This window comes from Vigna radiata, chromosome 7 (genome assembly GCF_000741045.1).
Source record: "Vigna radiata var. radiata cultivar VC1973A chromosome 7, Vradiata_ver6, whole genome shotgun sequence".
Taxonomy (NCBI): Eukaryota; Viridiplantae; Streptophyta; class Magnoliopsida; order Fabales; family Fabaceae; genus Vigna; species Vigna radiata.
The window spans coordinates 32,503,937-32,521,613 of record NC_028357.1 but is presented as its reverse complement, the minus strand read 5'-3'; the positions used below and the strand labels follow the sequence as shown (position 1 = coordinate 32,521,613).

Genomic DNA, 17,677 nt, shown 5'->3' with positions numbered 1-17,677 from the left:
TTGGGTTATAACCAGATTCCTATGTATCGGTCGTACAGAGAAAAAACAACCTTTATAATAGAACGATCTAATTATTGTTATGATGTCATGCCTTTCAAGTTGAAGAATGCAAGGGCTACTTATTAACGGTTGATGGATAAGGTCTTCCAAAACCAGATAGGGAAGTGTATGGAGGTCTATGTGGACGACATGGTTGTGAGGAGCCGATCGGTGGAAGAGCACATCTGGAATTTGAAGGAAGTGCTCGGGCAGGTACGAAAGTTTGGAATGCACTTAAACTCCTCCAAGTGCACATTCGGTGTCTCGGCCAGGAAGTTTCTAGGTTTTATGTTAACTTCCCGAGGAATTGAGGCCAACCTCGACAAGTGCAGAGCGGTGCTGGAAATGAGGTGTCCGAAGAATTTGAAGGAGGTATAAAGGTTGGTGGGACGTTTGACATCACTGTCCCGATTCAATCCGAAGCTGGCCGAACACATAAAACCCATCTTGAAGATAATGAAAAAGGATGCGAAAGGAGGTTGGGACGAGCATTGTGAGGGGGCTTTTGAGGAGGTTAAGAAGATTCTTACCGAACCTGCTGTCATGAGGCAACCAGATCAAGGTCGCGAGTTGCAGTTCTTCTTAGCGGTCAGTGAGGAGACAATCAGCGTCGCGTTCGTACAAGAAACTCCGGTGTTCAAGCCAATCTATTTTGTGAGTAGAATTCTGAAGGACGCTGAAACATAGTATCAACGATTGGAAAAGGTGGTTTTATCGTTGTTGAATGTCGCACGGCGGCTTAAACCATACTTCCAGGGGAATCAGGTGGTAGTTTGAACAAAATACCCTATTGCAAAAATCTTGAGAAAACTTGATCTGGCGGAAAGAATGATAGGATGGTCGGTAGAACTTTCGGAATTCAGTCTGCGTTACGAGCCACGAGGGTCTGTCCAGGGGCAACACTTGGCAGATTTCACGACTGAATTACCTATAGAGGAGAAAATTGATAGCGGTTAGAATCTCTTTGTGGACGGATCGTCTGGTAGGCAAGGAGGGGGAGCAGAGATTGTTTTGGAGGGCCCGGATGGTTTGGCCTTTCAGTGGAAACTTTTGACGCGTGTTAAACGATCGGGAGATTGAGGGAGAACTTGGAGTGTTCAGTTTCGGATCCCATAACGAAAACAATTATTATCTTCCAATTTATAACAAATCATGCATCACATACATTCTTTTGAAAACTCTTTTGAAAAAATAGGAGTGAAAGGTTGAAATCGAGTTATGACACTCGTATTTAAAAATCTATTTCCTCTATGTGAGAACAAATGAAGTGATCAAGGAAGCTAGTACAAAGAAAGAGAATCCTCTAACTCTGTTCTAGCATCTCATTTTGGCTGAAGGGATTTGTTTAAGATAGTCTTATTATAAGAAAAAAAAAGTGGATACTTGGTATTAAATAATGAAATGAACCAACAAATAGTTTCTTAACACTGTTTAGTATTTATTACTCATTAATATGGTTTTTTTTTTTACGTGTTTTGCAATCCAACCTTAATATGGAATCAAACCACCACATTAATCCTTAAGTAGTTAATTTTCATAAAAGTAAGCTAAGGATGCTTGAAAGGTTTTCATTGTCCTTAGAAGAAAAAGAAGTGGAGACTTGGTATAAAGTAATGAAATGAACCAACAAATAGTTTCTTAACACTGCACATGTTTAGTATTTATTACTTATTAATATGGTTTTTACGTGTTTTGCAATCCAACCTTTATATGGAATCAAGCCACCACATTAATCTATCCTTAAGTAGTTAATTTTCATAAAATTAAGCTAACATTCAAAGGAATTTAACGGATGCTTGAAAGGTTTTCATATGTCATCCAATAAATTTAATTTACTTTTTTACTTTTAAGTAAGGTGGTGGCTTGAATTTATTTTTCCAACACCAAGAACATACCTAAAACAAAAATGGTTATGCTTCTTTTCATTCCACGGTTATTATTTTTTATTTCATTATTTATCTTTTTAACCATACACAAGAGTTTTAAAGAATTACATTTTTCTCCAACAACAAATAAAATTTTGTTCCCCATAATTATGGAGTGTTACCAATGAAGAGCATTAGTAAATTTGAAGACAAATGATTTTGATGATGCTACAAGAAGATAGACTTGAAGAAGACTGCTATAATTGCTTTAAAAGCATCTTAGTAGTTTATAAATGTATTGGGAATGTTCTTTAGCATGTAAAATATAGAAATTTCGTATCTCTAGAATTGTTACGTATATAATCAATTATGTGAAGCTATAATCCATTATCCTAAGCATTCTTGAAAAACCATTTAGTTCTAGAATAATCGATTATTACTCCAAATAATCGATTATCACTGGTCCTTGATGAGAACTGTCAAAGTTCCTGGAATAATTGATTATGCCTATGTATTATCGATTATCACTATTTTGAAAACTTTATAACGGACTTGAATAATCGATTATAACTTACAATAATCGATTATCACTAGCAGTTGTAAGATGTCTTTAAAGTTTCTGACCAGTTGGCTATATATAGTGGTCTTAAACCCTTAAAGGTAACTCTGAGCTTTTTAAGAATACAGATTGTTTGAGGAAGTTCTAAAAAGCTAGTTCAAGTGCTTTGACTAGTCTCGTGAATAGGAGAAGCTCGCGCTTTGTGGGTCAAAGGTCGGAGCGGTTCTCTTCGAGTTGGCAAGGCTGTCATCTTCTAGTTCATTTGTCGAAGGAAGATCTTGTCTGCATTATTCCAGTTCGTTGGTCAAAGGAAAGTGTAGAATCCTCGCTTCCGGTTTGTTCGTCGAAGGAAGGTTTTATCATTCTATTCTTTCACTCCATTGTAATCTGTTTGAATTGATTTTTAGTGAAAACGTTAATCACTTTTTATAGTGATTAACAACTCGACGTAGATTCTTCTGAACCGAACCAGTATAAAAATCCAGTGTGTTAATTTTCTACTCCTTACACTCTTTATATTTCTGCACATCAACTGTTTGATAAATTTTCTCTAAGAAAATTAATTTTCTAAAACGGATCATCTTAATACAAGTTTGACCGAACACGCTTTCCGCTAAATTATTTTATTCCGCTGCGCGACTCTAATCGGTACCGATTGTTTTCCGACATGGAGAAACTAGATGAATAATGGAAAGAATGAGATAGAAAAACCCTAAAAGTTGAAGATGGAGCCTCCCACATCCAAATCCGCCTTCAAGGAGTGAAAGAGTGTGTTTTTGCGCGTCTTCTGTCAAAAGATACCTTCTCTAGATCGTCTAAATCCTTAAATAGTTTAAAATAATAACAGAAACACAACTCAAAGCCCATATCGCCGGTGGGCAGCGCCGCACTACTTCGTATTCCTCAGTTGTCTCGGTAAAATTGTGATTGCAACCTCATGAACCATTAGATTAGGTTTCACTTTTTACATAGTACTATTAAAATATAATTTTCCACTATGAGTAGTGGAATTTCCAATTAAAGGTTTATGTTAAGAGAATACAGTTTTGCCTATATACAGTGGTCTTAAACCCTTAAAGGTAACTATGAACTTTTTAAGAATATAGGTTGTTTGAGAAAGTTCTGAAAAACTAATAAATACCAGCAATCTCCCTCCACCTTTTCATCATTCAGAGTCATCCATCAAAGTATTGTATTATAACTCCGCCAATATTCACTAATACAATACTATGGTGAGAGCAAGGATTCCACTTGTGCTGTTGCTGGGAATTCTTTTCCTGGCATCACTTTCTGTTTCCTTCGGCATCGTACACCGGGAGAACATTGATGGCGCAGAAGTGTCCGTTTCAAGAGGAAAAAATAACCCTTTCTACTTCAACTCTGACAGGTGGTTCNACANTCTATTCAGAAACCAATTCGGTCACCTTCGGGTCCTCCAGAGGTTCGACCAACGCTCCAAACAAATGCAGAATCTTGAAAACTACCGTGTTGTAGAGTTCATGTCCAAACCCAACACCCTCCTTCTTCCTCACCATGCTGATGCCGATTTCCTCCTAGTTGTCCTTAATGGTAAGTAATAAAACTAATTCATACTGACTCAATATCGTCACTAGCTACGAATGATGACAATCAANTTGTTTACAGGGAGAGCGGTACTCACCTTGGTNAACCCTGACGGCAGAGACTCCAACATTCTTGAGCAAGGCCATGCTCAGAAAATCCCTGCAGGAACCACTTTCTTTTTGGTTAACCCTGACGACAACGAGAATCTCAGAATAATCAAACTCGCCGTACCCGTTAACAACCCTCACAGATTTCAAGTACTGCCTTTTTTTATTCCCAACTTACTTTTTTTTATTCTAACTTGCAATTGCTCTCTANATGTGACGTTAAATGTTTGTCCTTGTAGGACTTTTTCCTATCTAGCACAGAAGCACAACAATCCTACTTGCAAGGATTCAGCAAGAATATTCTAGAAGCCTCCTTCGATGTAAGCAACCACATATTTGCGCTGCCATTTAGTTAGTAGTTTGTCTAAATAATTTCACATTTTTTGAATGATATCATTATCTATATTTGTATGATTTTTATAGAGCGACATCAAGGAGATAAGCAGGATTCTGTTTGGAGAGGAGGGACAGCAACAACAGCAAGGCCAGGAGAGTCAGCAAGAGGGAGTGATTGTTGAACTTAAAAGGGAACAGATTCGGAAATTGACCAAACATGCCAAATCTAGTTCAAAGAAATCCCTTTCCTCCGAAGATGAACCATTCAACCTGCGAAACCAAAAACCCATCTACTCCAACAAACTTGGAAGGTGGTTTGAGATCACTCCGGAGAGAAACCCCCAACTTAGGGACTTGGACATGTTCATCAGATCTGTGGATATAAACGAGGTAATACAAGGAAAAACCGTATGGACAATCTCAGCAATTGAATTCTATTATTCAGTATAACGTCATAATTATAAGATCTTAGTACTGAGATCATAATTAAATAATGGTTGTTTTTGAAAAACTTCAGGGAAGCCTTCTTCTGCCACACTACAATTCTCGGGCCACAGCAATACTGGTGATTAATGAGGGAAACGCAAACATTGAACTTGTTGGCCAAAGAGAACAAGAGGAAAGTTTGGAAGTGCAGAGGTATATAGCTGAGTTGTCTGAAGGCGATGTATTTATAATCCCTGCAACTTATCCGGTTGTCATCAACGCTACCTCCAATCTGAATTTCTTTGCTTTCGGCATCAATGCTGAGAACAACCAGAGGAACTTCCTTGCAGGTATATATATATATATATATATATGATATATCTCTTGTTTGTTTTATGCTACATGAAAGTTGGCTGATGAGGTTGTTTATTTACGATTGTGAATTGGTGATTGAAAATTTGAAGGTGAGAAAGACAATGTGATAAGCGAGATACCTACAGAGGTGTTGGATGTTACGTTCCCTGCGTCTGGTGAGAAGGTAAAGAAGCTGATAAAGAAGCAGAGCGAATCCCAGTTTGTGGATGCACAGCCTGAGCAATAGGAAAGGGAGGAAAGGGTCCATTTGTGTACTGAATAAATATCAAGTAAAATGTATGTATGGTGCATATGGAAATATGTATCGGACCATGTAAACAATAAATGAGCCCAACCTGAATAAACAAATGGAGCATATAAATGATGCTGTGTTTTATCTTAACTCTCTGTTTTCTGCTAAGCTAATTTGATGGTTGGCTGCTGGGTACCAAAATCCTAAAATAAATATACACTGACCCTAAATTATGTGAATAAAGTATGAAATTAAGCAAATCTTACAAAGCGCAGTCCGAGAACAAAGCCAACCCAAATAGAATATTAAAAGCAGCCAAAATGTTGATGTCGTAAAACATCGGATATCTTGTAAAGTTGAATACTGATAGGTCAACTAACTGTTTAAATGATGCTGGTTGTGAATATATATATATATATATATATATATATATATATATATATATATATATATATATATATATATAATAATAATTCATCTATACCAACAAAATGCTTCTACTCAATATATTTTGGACAGAACAACCGAAGACTTTTTATGGATCGACACTTAATACAGATTTCTTTTTTATGCATCACGTAGAGAGAGAAGATTTTTGGTACGTTTTAATATATATCTAGGGAACAAATGCATCTTAATATATACATTTAAAGCGAACAAATATATTTACACTTAATATCTGGAGAGCATTTTTGGTGCATCTTAAAACATGTTTTTATATATATATATAGAGAGAGAGAACAAATAATATATTAAATGATAGCTTATTTTTGTTTGGTTTTATAAATTCTTTTTGTTAGAAGTTATCACCATGTTTCACATAGCACACAAGTAGTATGCAATAAACTACATATCTAAATGAAAGAATATATAAATAGGTTTAAACCCTTTCTTGAGTCCTCATATTTGTGTGTCAATCTCAATTGAGTCATCGTTTTATTTTTTGTCTCAATCAAGTCCTAAAACTTGTAAAAATGAACCAATTAAGCCCTCCCCGTTAAATTTTGACTAACGACGTTAAGAGATATTGAGCTGTAATTTTTTTTTAAATGACATGGCATTCTTAATTAAATTAAATGGATTATGTGTTATTTCCACGTGAAAAAGGAAATTCTTACCATCTGAAATTTCCATTAAAAAAAAATTCCCCTCCACTTATTAACTTTCTCTTCTCCATAGAAACCCTAGCCGTCGTTAGTCATGCGCCGCCAACATCCTTGCCAGAACCACCACCGTGCTACACAAATATCAACATCGTTAAGCCACAATCTTCCACTCTCAGTCTCCCCGGATCCACCATCTTCTTCTGACCCAACCAGAAAAAAAGATTACCTTTTTACTTACAATCGGAGTTGGACTCAGTGACCTGCAACGAACGAGAACCTGCACATTGACGCCGACCACTGAAACTATAATCTGCAATCCGCAGGTCGTAAATCTCGCGCCAGTTTATCGCTTAAGTGCCCGTCTACGACTGCGATTACGACACCAACCCTCCAATTTCTTCTTCTTTTTCTTCTTTTGTCTCAATTACACATCTGGGGCAAAAAAAAATAAATGAAAATAAAAAAACACACAGAAGAAGCAGGCAAAGAATGAGGAAACACATTTTCAATATGTGACCTTTTTGGTATGCCAGATGCCTGCACCCATGATACCTCTCCTCCAACGCCCACGCCCTCGCCGGTGAAATCCCTTCCTCCATCAGAGAGCTAATTTTAACAGTTGGATTTGCATATCTCTGTGGACAAACTATATACAGCCAGTAAACCCAGATAAACAATTTCCCCCTAATTTCTTTGCACGATTAAAACCGAAACCCATTTCCTTCGATAAAATATGTATTTAGATGCGAAACAAACTATCGGAAAATTCAAATACCAAGGCCCCAAACTAGAAGAAAATCAAAATTAAAAACAATGTAAACGAAAAACATAAATCAATGACAGGAAAACATAATGAAAATTCACAAAAATCATCCGTGGAATTAGGGTTTGGGCCAGGGGTCGTGAGGTTAGGTCTAGGCCAGCCCTCAATAGCAGCTGCAACGGCCAGTCCGAGAGTCACCGAGAGTCACCGTCGAAGAAGGACAAGCTCCTTCCATGGCAGGGTCGTTGTCTCCGTCATTCAGCTCCGCCGTTGGAGTACGGTTTCCGACCTCCAGTCCCTCACGAGCATCGTCGGATCCATGCCGGATTGTCCTCCGAGACAGTCGCCCATGATGCTGCTGAAGGTAGCCGTGCCGAGAAGCCTCTCGCCTACGTAGGTGTCGATGATGCACCGTCGGCGACTTCATGTAAACGACAAGGATGACGAATCTGAATTCTTAACGTTTCCAATTAAATTTTAAACCATGTCACCTAAAAGAATTTCACGTAATATAACAATATCACATCAACATTTTAAGTGTTTACAACGTCATCACAGACAGAGGGTGTTAGTGTTAATTTAACGGAGAGGACTTAATTGGTTTATTTTTACAAATTTTAGAATCCGATTGAGACAAAATAAAAAACGATGATCAACTTGAAATTGACACACAAATATGAGGACCAAATGAGGGTTTAAACCTTATAAATACTATTAATATTAACTTAAGAGGGCATATATTCAATAAATATTTAAAAATTATTTTTGGGTGTCAAAATCTAGTAAATATTTATCAAAAATTCTGTAGTGTTAAAGAAATATTTTGGAGTGTTAAATTCTTTACATAAATGTATATTTGTTTTATGTTAAATATATTAATATACACAAATATATTAAAATTAAAATATAAGTGTTTCAAATTGTCAGTTAATTATGTCTTGCGACTTACATATCCCTTGTGGTGGGTGTCAACTATTTTTTCAATCACAAATAATAGTCGAAGCAAATTCGTTTTATTTTGTGTTATTTTTTGAAAATTAAACAATCAATTAAAATGAAAACATGAACATGATGTACTATTTTTGAATTATTATAGAGTTGAATATGGTTTTGTTTCTGAACTTTTATGACTCTAGGGAAGATTCACAATAGGTAAGTATAAAGAAATAGAAAATTTTCTCAAACTTTGTAAATTTTTGGATCATAGAATATATTTTTTACTCCCTTGAAATATTATACAATCCGAAAGACACGAGAGATACATGTGAAACAAAATTTATAACTGTACTATGTCACTTCAATAAGTGTAAAATGACTTTAATAAGTGTAATGACAGTTGTAACTATTTCATATAACTCTGAACCTTTCAATGGAAAACATACGTACTTGTTGAAAGTGTCTTTTCCTAATTTTGAAGAACCACCTATGTGCTACCAAGAGCAACAAATAGTAACTGGAAATTCAGTCACTAAAAAACTAAAATCGGTCTATAATAAAAAAAGTGACCAATTTAGTGACAAAATAAATTAGTCACAATTTCGTTTATCGCTGACTTATAGGGACTGATTTACTTACTAAAACAATCTGATATTAGTGATAATGGTGAAGAACATTCTTAGGTTTTTCGAACTAGCTTCAAAGGTTAGTTTTACCAAGCTAGCTATGAGGGGATAGGAGTGGAGTCTTATAAGTTAATATATTATGAAGTTTTCCACCAAATATTTAGGAATGGCAATAGGTCGGAATCCTAGGTAGTATAAATTTTGGCACAATACTATTTCTAATATCAAGAAAAGATGACAAGTGGAAGGGGAGACATTTATTCTTTGCAGGAAAACTGTGTTTAGTTAAATATTATTGTTTTACCACTCTTTTTCTTATCTTTTTTTCAAGAGGACTCAATTAGTAGGGAAAGAATTAAAGAGCTTACAAGGAGACCTTTTATGGGGTTGGCGTAGTGAAGGGAGAAAAATAACATGGGTAAAAAGGGAAAAAGAATGTCCATCAAAGGAGGTAAGGACCTAACAAGGTTTATTGTATTTGGAATTTTCTATTTCTGCAGATTTGTATCAATTGGGTCTTCGTATTTTGAAAGTGCTCAACTAAGTCCCTGTTTTGGTAAATTTGACTCAATAAAGCCCCTGCCATTAAATTCTGTAGACGGTGTTAATTTTATTGCGAGCTGGCATGTTGAGGTGTCCTTTAATTATCAAGTGGCACATATAAAAAGTAATTACGTGGAGTTAAATGATTTTACATTTTAAAAAAACTTTCTTTGATTATTTAATAAAAACACATAACGTTAAATTTATTTCTCAACAGACCATTATCTTCCTCTTCATAGTCACTGCAATATCGTTACTGAAAGCTGCAACACGACCCTCTCCATTTTCGATCCTTTTTCTTTGCCAACAACTTCACCTCTTGAACAACATGAATCCCCAACCATTCTTCAGATCTGGAAAGTAGTTGTGTTGAATCCCATCGCCTTTCTAAAACAAAAGAAAGAGGAAACAAGATTCCAAACTACAGAAGAAAATATAAGATCCCAAACTACACAAGTTTATTCTATCCACTCAAACAATGCACAAATTCAATTAACTCTACCACCAGCAAATTACAAACAGATTAACAGTCCACCACGAGTTTCACTTTTGACAAAAATTTTGTACCTTGGAATCTGAGTGTAATTAGTCAAAGGGAAAGAAAATAAGAGAAGTTCAAACTAAGAAAAAGCCTTCTTCTTCACTCTTTGGCAAACTCCACATTAGAAAGAGCACAGTGACCGAATTGGCTAATGTCTTCATCATCGTCTACTGGAGTAGGGAGATTAAGATCTATCAAACTGTCTCTAACTCTGACAGAAACTCCAATCGAAACAGTTGCATAAGTTCTTACCGTTGCAGTGGTATGAGTTGCAGAAGAACCTATAACATGTGTTCTCTTGTGTCCACCGAGTGCAACCTTGGTCTTACTTTGACCACTCAAACCCTTCTTCTCTTTCACCTCAGAGATTATCCCCTTCGCCACCGGACCTGCATACCAGAAATCGCCACCAAGCGCCACTGTGACAGTGCCAATCGCAAGCTTTTCCAATCGCCAAACCTGCAAATCCAAAAACACAGCAGAAACCCAAATTGAAAACCTAATCGCACAACCATAGTTTCTTAGGTTTCACTACAAGAAAAATATCATTTACATACGGATTTTGATCTGTAGATAAGAATCCCATTATATACGGATTTTACATCCAAATATGTTACATACGGATTTTGCTGTATATAATGATAAATAAATTTATATACGGATTTTTTGTATGTAAAATCCGTATGTAAGTGGGTTCCTCTTTACATAAAAATATTACATACGGATTTTAAAATAATTAATTATTTAAAAAAGTAAAAGTTATTTACTTTGAGAATTTTCAAACCCTAACATCTACTTCGCTCTTTCGAAAATGACCAAGACCCTTCTTCCCTCTTCTCTCTTTAAAAATGACAAAGACCTTTTTTTCCTTCTTCTAAACCCTTGTTATTGCTAGCTTCCTTGGCATCATTGCACCTTTCCCAGCTGGCTAAAGTCACCTCCGGCATTGGTCACTATCGTAATTTCGCGAACTACCTTTCTTCTCATTTCTCCCAACCTACAAGCCTATTCCCCACGATTTGACCTTCCACGGTCGACTAACATCATCGATAGTAACATCAATCCCTACCAGAGGCGTCACTGGCGAGAAACAAGTGTGCATGATTCTCTTTTCATTCCCCCAACATGCCCACCGAAGATGGACCTAAACCCCGGGAGGGTTGGTCGAAGTCGAAATCGCCGCCATCGTCACCATGCTCTTCCTCCTCTTTTTCTCTCTTGCGACATTGCATTCTAGGTGCATGGTTTTTTTTATGCTTACCGTTTGTTTAATCTTTCATCGATTATCTTCTGGTTCAACTGATTAAAATTTGCTTTCTTTGTGTTATGTTTTAGTGCAGTTTTGTTCCTTTCTTGGGATAATGTAGTAACACATTCTCCATTTGCTAGTTGCCTCCCAGAAATAGCGGCGTCTTTTGAATTTCTTTTGATCGTTTCAGCCCAAAAACGATCGTGGGTCGTTGTCTAGTTTTCGTTTCACTGTGATATTTCCCTCTTGCGGATGAAAAATGGAGCTAAGCAACTACACAGGTTCGGTTTTGGGTTGAAGGGACCATAAGAAATTCAAAAGACGCAAGCTATTTTTTTGCGGAAACTAGCAAAAGGAGTTTGTGGTACTAGGTTATCCAAAGACGGGAACAAAATTGCACTAAAACATAACCACTGTATTAGACGTCAGTTAATGTGCACACCAACGTCTATAGTACCTCTTAGACGTTAGTGAGTGTAATGTTCGAAGTCTTTAGTGCCTATTAGACGTCGGTTATAGCTAAGATCGACGTATAGACAATGTCTTTAGACGTCCATTTTGCCCTACACCGACGTTTAGTGACGTCGGACCTGTCAATGAATGACGTCATTATAGGCGTCGATTATACTATTGTTCCGACGTCGCATTGACGTCACCGGAATTGAAGTCGGTTCATATTTGCACGTTAAAAGTCCAAAATAACCGACGTTAATCAGCGTTTTTGCACTAGTGCAGATAATGGACAGTTCTACTTTGAAGACGATTGGGGGTGTTGATCTCTCCCAAGGACTTTATTACTTGCAACACTTCCCTATTTCTGATCAGAATTTTGTTCACAAATTTGTTTTCTCCTATGCATGTGTTGATGTAAATTTGTGGCACTATAGATTGGGCCATCCAGGACACAAAACTATAGAACAAATATGTAAAAGTTTTCCTTATGTGCAAATGACTTCTAATGTTGTTTGTGATACATGTCACTATGCTAAACAACATAAATTGCCCTTTTCCAAAAGTTTTTCTTTGTCAAATGAATGCTTTGACATAATTCACTGTGATATCTGGGGTCCTATTTCTACTCCTTCTGTTCACGGTCACAAATATTTCCTTACTATAGTTGATGATTGCAGTAGACATACTTGGGCTTTCTTAATGCATAATAAAGGCCAAACTAGAGATCTATTACAGAATTTCATTATAAGAGTTAAGAACCAGTTTAATAAGACTATTAAAACCGTTAGATTTGATAGTGGACCTGAATTCAATTGTGTCGCTTTGTATGATTCTCATGGGATTCATCACCAAAAGAGCTGTGTTGAAACTCCTCAACAAAATTCTGTTGTGGAACGCAAACACCAGCACATTCTAAATGTAACCCGTAGCCTTCTGTTTCAATCCAATGTTCCTAGTGCTTATTGGTCATATGTTGTCACTCATGCTATATATTTAATAAATAGGCTCCCTTCTACTGTCCTTAATGGCAAAACCCCTAATGACATAATGTATGATGCCCCTCCCACTTATCTCAACTTCAAAACTTTTGGGTGTTTATGTTTTGCCTCTACTCTTGAAAATAATAGAAGTAAACTTGATCCTAGAGACAGGAAGGGAGTCTTTCTTGGTTATAAGAGTGGTGTGAAAGGTTATATTGTACTTGACATCCATACTAGAGAACTTTTCTTAAGCAGGAATGTAGTCTTTTATGAATATGTTTTTCCCTATAAAGACCAGGAAAGCAATAAGCAAACCCATGATAAGGAAGAAGACAGAATTGCTCATTTTAATGACCTTACATGCAGCTATATAATCCAATTGACATTGAAAGACCAATTGAAAGGGATGTTGATGACCAAAGGCATACTGAATTTGTTGACACTAATAGTGACAACAACAACAACTCAGCTGAAGAAGAAGAAAATTGTAATTACAGAAGATTTGTGAGAGTCTGAAGAACTCCAAAATATCTAAATGACTATGTGCACCAGGTTAATCAGTCCTTATGTATAAAAAATGCTTTAAAAACCCCTTATCATATTTCTAACTTATTGTCTTATAATTCCTTATCCAAGAAACACCTAAAATATACTCTGGCCATAACTGCCAACGATGAACCTCACTCCTATGATGAGGCTAAACACAGATATGAGTGGGCAGAAGCCATGCAGAAAGAGATAAAGGCCCTACAAGAGAACGATACTTGGTATCTAACTAAACTTCCTCCGGGACAGACTCCTATCGGCTGTAGATGGGTTTACAAGACCAAATATAGAGCTGATGGGACCATAGAAAGACACAAGGCTAGGCTGGTGGCTAAAGGATATACCCAACAAGAGGGAATATATTTTTTAGATACTTTTTCTCCAGTTGCTAAGCTTATTACTGTCAGGTTACTCATTGCTCTTACTGCCTCAAAGAATTGGTTCTTACACCAGCTTGATGTGGACAATGCTTTCCTACATGGAGACCTAAATGAAGAAGTCTACATGGAACCTCCACCTGGTCTACATGTCCATGAAGAAGGTCAGGTTTGCAGACTTACCAAGTCTCTATATGGACTGAAACAAGCTAGTAGGCAATGGTTTGAGAAATTATCTTCATTCCTTATGTCTGTCAATTATATACAATCTAAGTCTGACCACTCACTTTTTATTAAAAGGACATCTACAGATTTCACAGCTCTCATTGTCTATGTAGATGATATCATTTTAGCAGGAAGCTCCATGACAGAAATCAATCACATAAAGGCCCTCTTGCACAACAGATTTCAGATCAAGAATCTAGGAGAACTAAAATACTTCCTAGGATTTGAAGTTGCTAGATCCAAGAAGAGCATCCACCTTTGCCAAAGAAAATATGCCCTAGGCATCCTTGAAGAAACAGGGATGTTAGGATGCAAGCCTTGTTCTACTCCCTTCTTAAAGCATACTGGCTCACTATATAAAGCAAAGAATTACCTTGACAATCCAAATTCCTATAGAAGGTTAATAGGGAAGTTGCTCTATCTCACCAATACTAGACCGGACTTATGTTTTTCTGTTAATTTGCTAAGTCAGTTTATGCAGAAACCCATTAATTATCACTATTAAGCTGTGCAGCATATACTTAGATACATCAAGTCCAATCCTTCACAAGGACTCCTTTTTGTTGCTGACTCACAAATACAAATAAAAGCCTTCAGTGATTCAGACTGGGTTGCCTGTCCTACCACTAGAAGATCTACCACAGGTTTTTGCATTTTTCTTGGGACTTCTCTAACTCATCGAAGTCAAAAAAGTAGAGCACGGTCTCCAGATCTTCAACAGAAGCAGAATATTGTGCTTTAGCTGCTGCTGTTTGCGAAATACAATGGATTAATGATCTTCTTCAAGATCTTCATGTTCAAGACATTGACACTTCAGCTCTTTATTGCGAAAACAAATCTGCAAGGTATATAGCTATGAACCAAAGCTTCCATGAAAGGACGAAGCACATCGAACTTGACTACCATGTGGTTTGAGAGAAGATTTAGGCCAAACTCTTATATCTTCTTCCCATTCGTTCAGAAGAACAATTAGCTGATGTTTTTACTAAGTTTCCTCATCGAGTTAGGTTCGGATCGATCATCCCCAAGCTAGGATTAGTGAGTATTCACCATCCACGTTCTGCTTTTCTTCTTCTCTGAATCCACGTTCACCGCACCGCAAGAGAGCTTCGAGCTCCTTCTTTCTTTCCTTTGGAAGCTGTTGAACCATCTCCACTGTTTTTACTTCGAGGGCTTTCTCGGGCTGTGGTTTTTCTTGAGATATTCTTATCTCACACAGACTTTGTGTTTTGGGCCTCAAGTTTGGGCCTTATCTTAATATTCCACTCTACCTATTTAAACATAATTTGATGAGTTACTGACTTTATGAACTATAGAATTGACATTTAATTCCTCACCTCCAAATATATATGTACTTATATCACTATGATAGAAATATTTTGAATGTTATTGATGTTTTACTAGGGCTCTTTGCACTAGTAAAAAATAGAACATTTACCACGCACATTATGCAGTGGTTCCACCGAAATCCCATCATAATACTGCACGGTGGCATTTTTGAAAATAAATCAAACTTATATGTCGCGATTCTCCCGACAACCGCGGCATATTCCCCGATCAAACTCTGCCTTTGACGCCAGTCAGAAAAACAAAAAAAATTGTAGGGAATAGACCGCGGTTGCTTAGAGAACCGCGGTCGATTCCCTGACCTTCTGAACCCCAATTGCCTTTCGGGGAATTTTAGAAGTTGGAGGGGGGAATATGTCACGGTTCTTATCAGAACCGCGGCATATACCCCCCTGCAACTTCTGAAATTCCCATCAGGTCAGTCCCTCATTAAATTCGCAAGGGAATCGACCGCGGTTGCTTCAGGAACCGCTGCATATTCCCCTGAAAAATTAATGCAGGGTCTGACCTGATGGGAATTTTAGAAGTTGCAAGGGGGTATATGTCGCGGTTCTGATCAGAACCGCGACATATTCCCCCCTGCAACTTCTAAAATTCCCCGAAAGGTAGTTGGGATTGCAGTTGGGTGAATTCAGAACGTTAGGGAATCTGTCGCTGTTGCCTGTAGAATCGCGGCCTATTCCCTTATCTGAATAAAATGTCACGGTTGCGCGCTGAACCGTGGCATAAAGTTTGAAAAGAATATCAGAAATTCCATTTTCAATTATTTTTTTTATGAGAATAGGGTGCGGTTAAGTGAGGAACCGCATATTATACCCCTGTATTACCGCGGTTAGCTGTTGAACCGCGGCATATGCCCTTTCAGGTTTAAAAAATAAAAAACGCCGCAACAGTGTCTTCTTCTTCGCGAGAAAGAATTTCAGAAACGCTGCTGCCTTCGTTCCACCGTCGACGACGCGATTATGCTTCCATTTTCATCGTTTTGGACCGTTTAAATTCAAATTTGTTCGGTTCGTTTGCCATTTTCAACGTTAGGGAAGAGTTTTGACCGATCAGAATCGTCAAACTTCCACTTCGTCGTTCCTCTCGTCGTTCAAAGTTTCGGCCTGCCATTCCTCTCCGCCGTCAAGATCCTATCTGCCATGCCCCTTCCTCCTCGCTACACCCATTCTGGGTATTGTCTTTAATGCTCTTTATCGTTTTCGCTTCCTTGAATGTTTGAATTGATCATTTGAATGTTCAGTAATGGTATGATTGTATGATTGAATTGATTGTATGATTGTATTGATAATTTTATATAAAAAAATTGTATAATTTTTATTTTGTAATATTTAGGAATGTATAATTGTTTGAATTGCCTTTGATGCTCTTTGCATTTTTGCTTACTTGAATGTTTGAACTAATCATTAGAATTCTTATTAATGGTATGATTGTATGACTGAATTGATTGTGTGATTGAATTGATAATTTTATATAGAAAATTGTATAATTGTAATTTTGTAANATTTAGGAATGGATCGAAATTGGATTAATTTACCACGTATTAGTGTTGAGTACGAGAGAGGTGTAGAGGAATTTATACAATTTGCGCAACGTAATGAGGGGAGAAGTGANGATGAANTGAAGTTTAGATGTCCTTGTGTGAACTGTTTGAATTGGAGAAAGTTGAACGCAACTCAAATTAGAAAACATCTCATCTGTGATGGTTTCCGAAGATGCTATACAACATGGATATGGCACGGCGAAGAAATGCATTTTCCCACTGACTCCCAAACTGAAAATGTTATTGATTCCACCATGGAAGAAGATCGACCAGATGAAGACAAATTAGAGGACATGATCTGCGATGTTGGAGCAGAAAATTTTGCCAAAGCTCATGTGTGTGAGACGATGTCGACTGATGTGGAAACACCTTTGTGTGTCGGTTCAACTAAGTTCACACGTTTGTCAGCGGTGTTAAGGCTCATGAATTTGAAGGCGAGCAATGGATGGACTGATAAGAGTTTTACAAAATTGTTGACGTTGTTGAATGAAATGCTCCCAGATGGAAATACACTACCCACTCGTAATTATGATGCGAAGAAAATTCTTTGTCCAATGGGTATGGAGTATAAAAGGATACATGCTTGTCCGAATGACTGCATTTTATATAGGAAAGAGTTTGAATTTTTGACAAAGTGTCCAAAATGAGGGTTATCACGATACAAGTCAAAAATCAACAGTGAAGATAATAGTCAGATAGAAAGAAATAGATCTGCTTTGAAAGTAGTATGGTACCTTCCAATAGTGCCCAGACTTAAGCATTTGTTTGCGAATCCCAAAGATGCTAAAAACCTTAGATGACATGCAGATGAGAGAAAAATTAACGGGCTACTTCGTCATCCAGTTGATTCAAAGCAATGGAAAAATATTGATCAACAATTCCCCCAATTTGGTAAAGAGTGTAGAAATCTTAGGCTTGGTTTAGCCACTGATGGAATGAA

At 37.2% G+C, this 17,677-nt stretch overlaps 1 protein-coding gene across 1 annotated transcript; it reads left to right on the top strand.

Moving 5' to 3' along the window:
• The first annotated feature begins 3,677 nt into the window (after positions 1-3,677).
• Positions 3,678-5,646, top strand: LOC106767057 (beta-conglycinin, beta chain-like). The gene is made up of 6 exons (XM_014651877.2): positions 3,678-4,032; positions 4,108-4,283; positions 4,373-4,453; positions 4,557-4,859; positions 4,987-5,245; positions 5,360-5,646. The coding sequence occupies exons 1-6, from the start codon at positions 3,693-3,695 to the stop codon at positions 5,494-5,496; spliced, it is 1,296 nt and encodes a 431-aa protein (XP_014507363.1). The 5' UTR covers positions 3,678-3,692; the 3' UTR covers positions 5,497-5,646.
• The last annotated feature ends 12,031 nt before the right edge of the window (positions 5,647-17,677 follow it).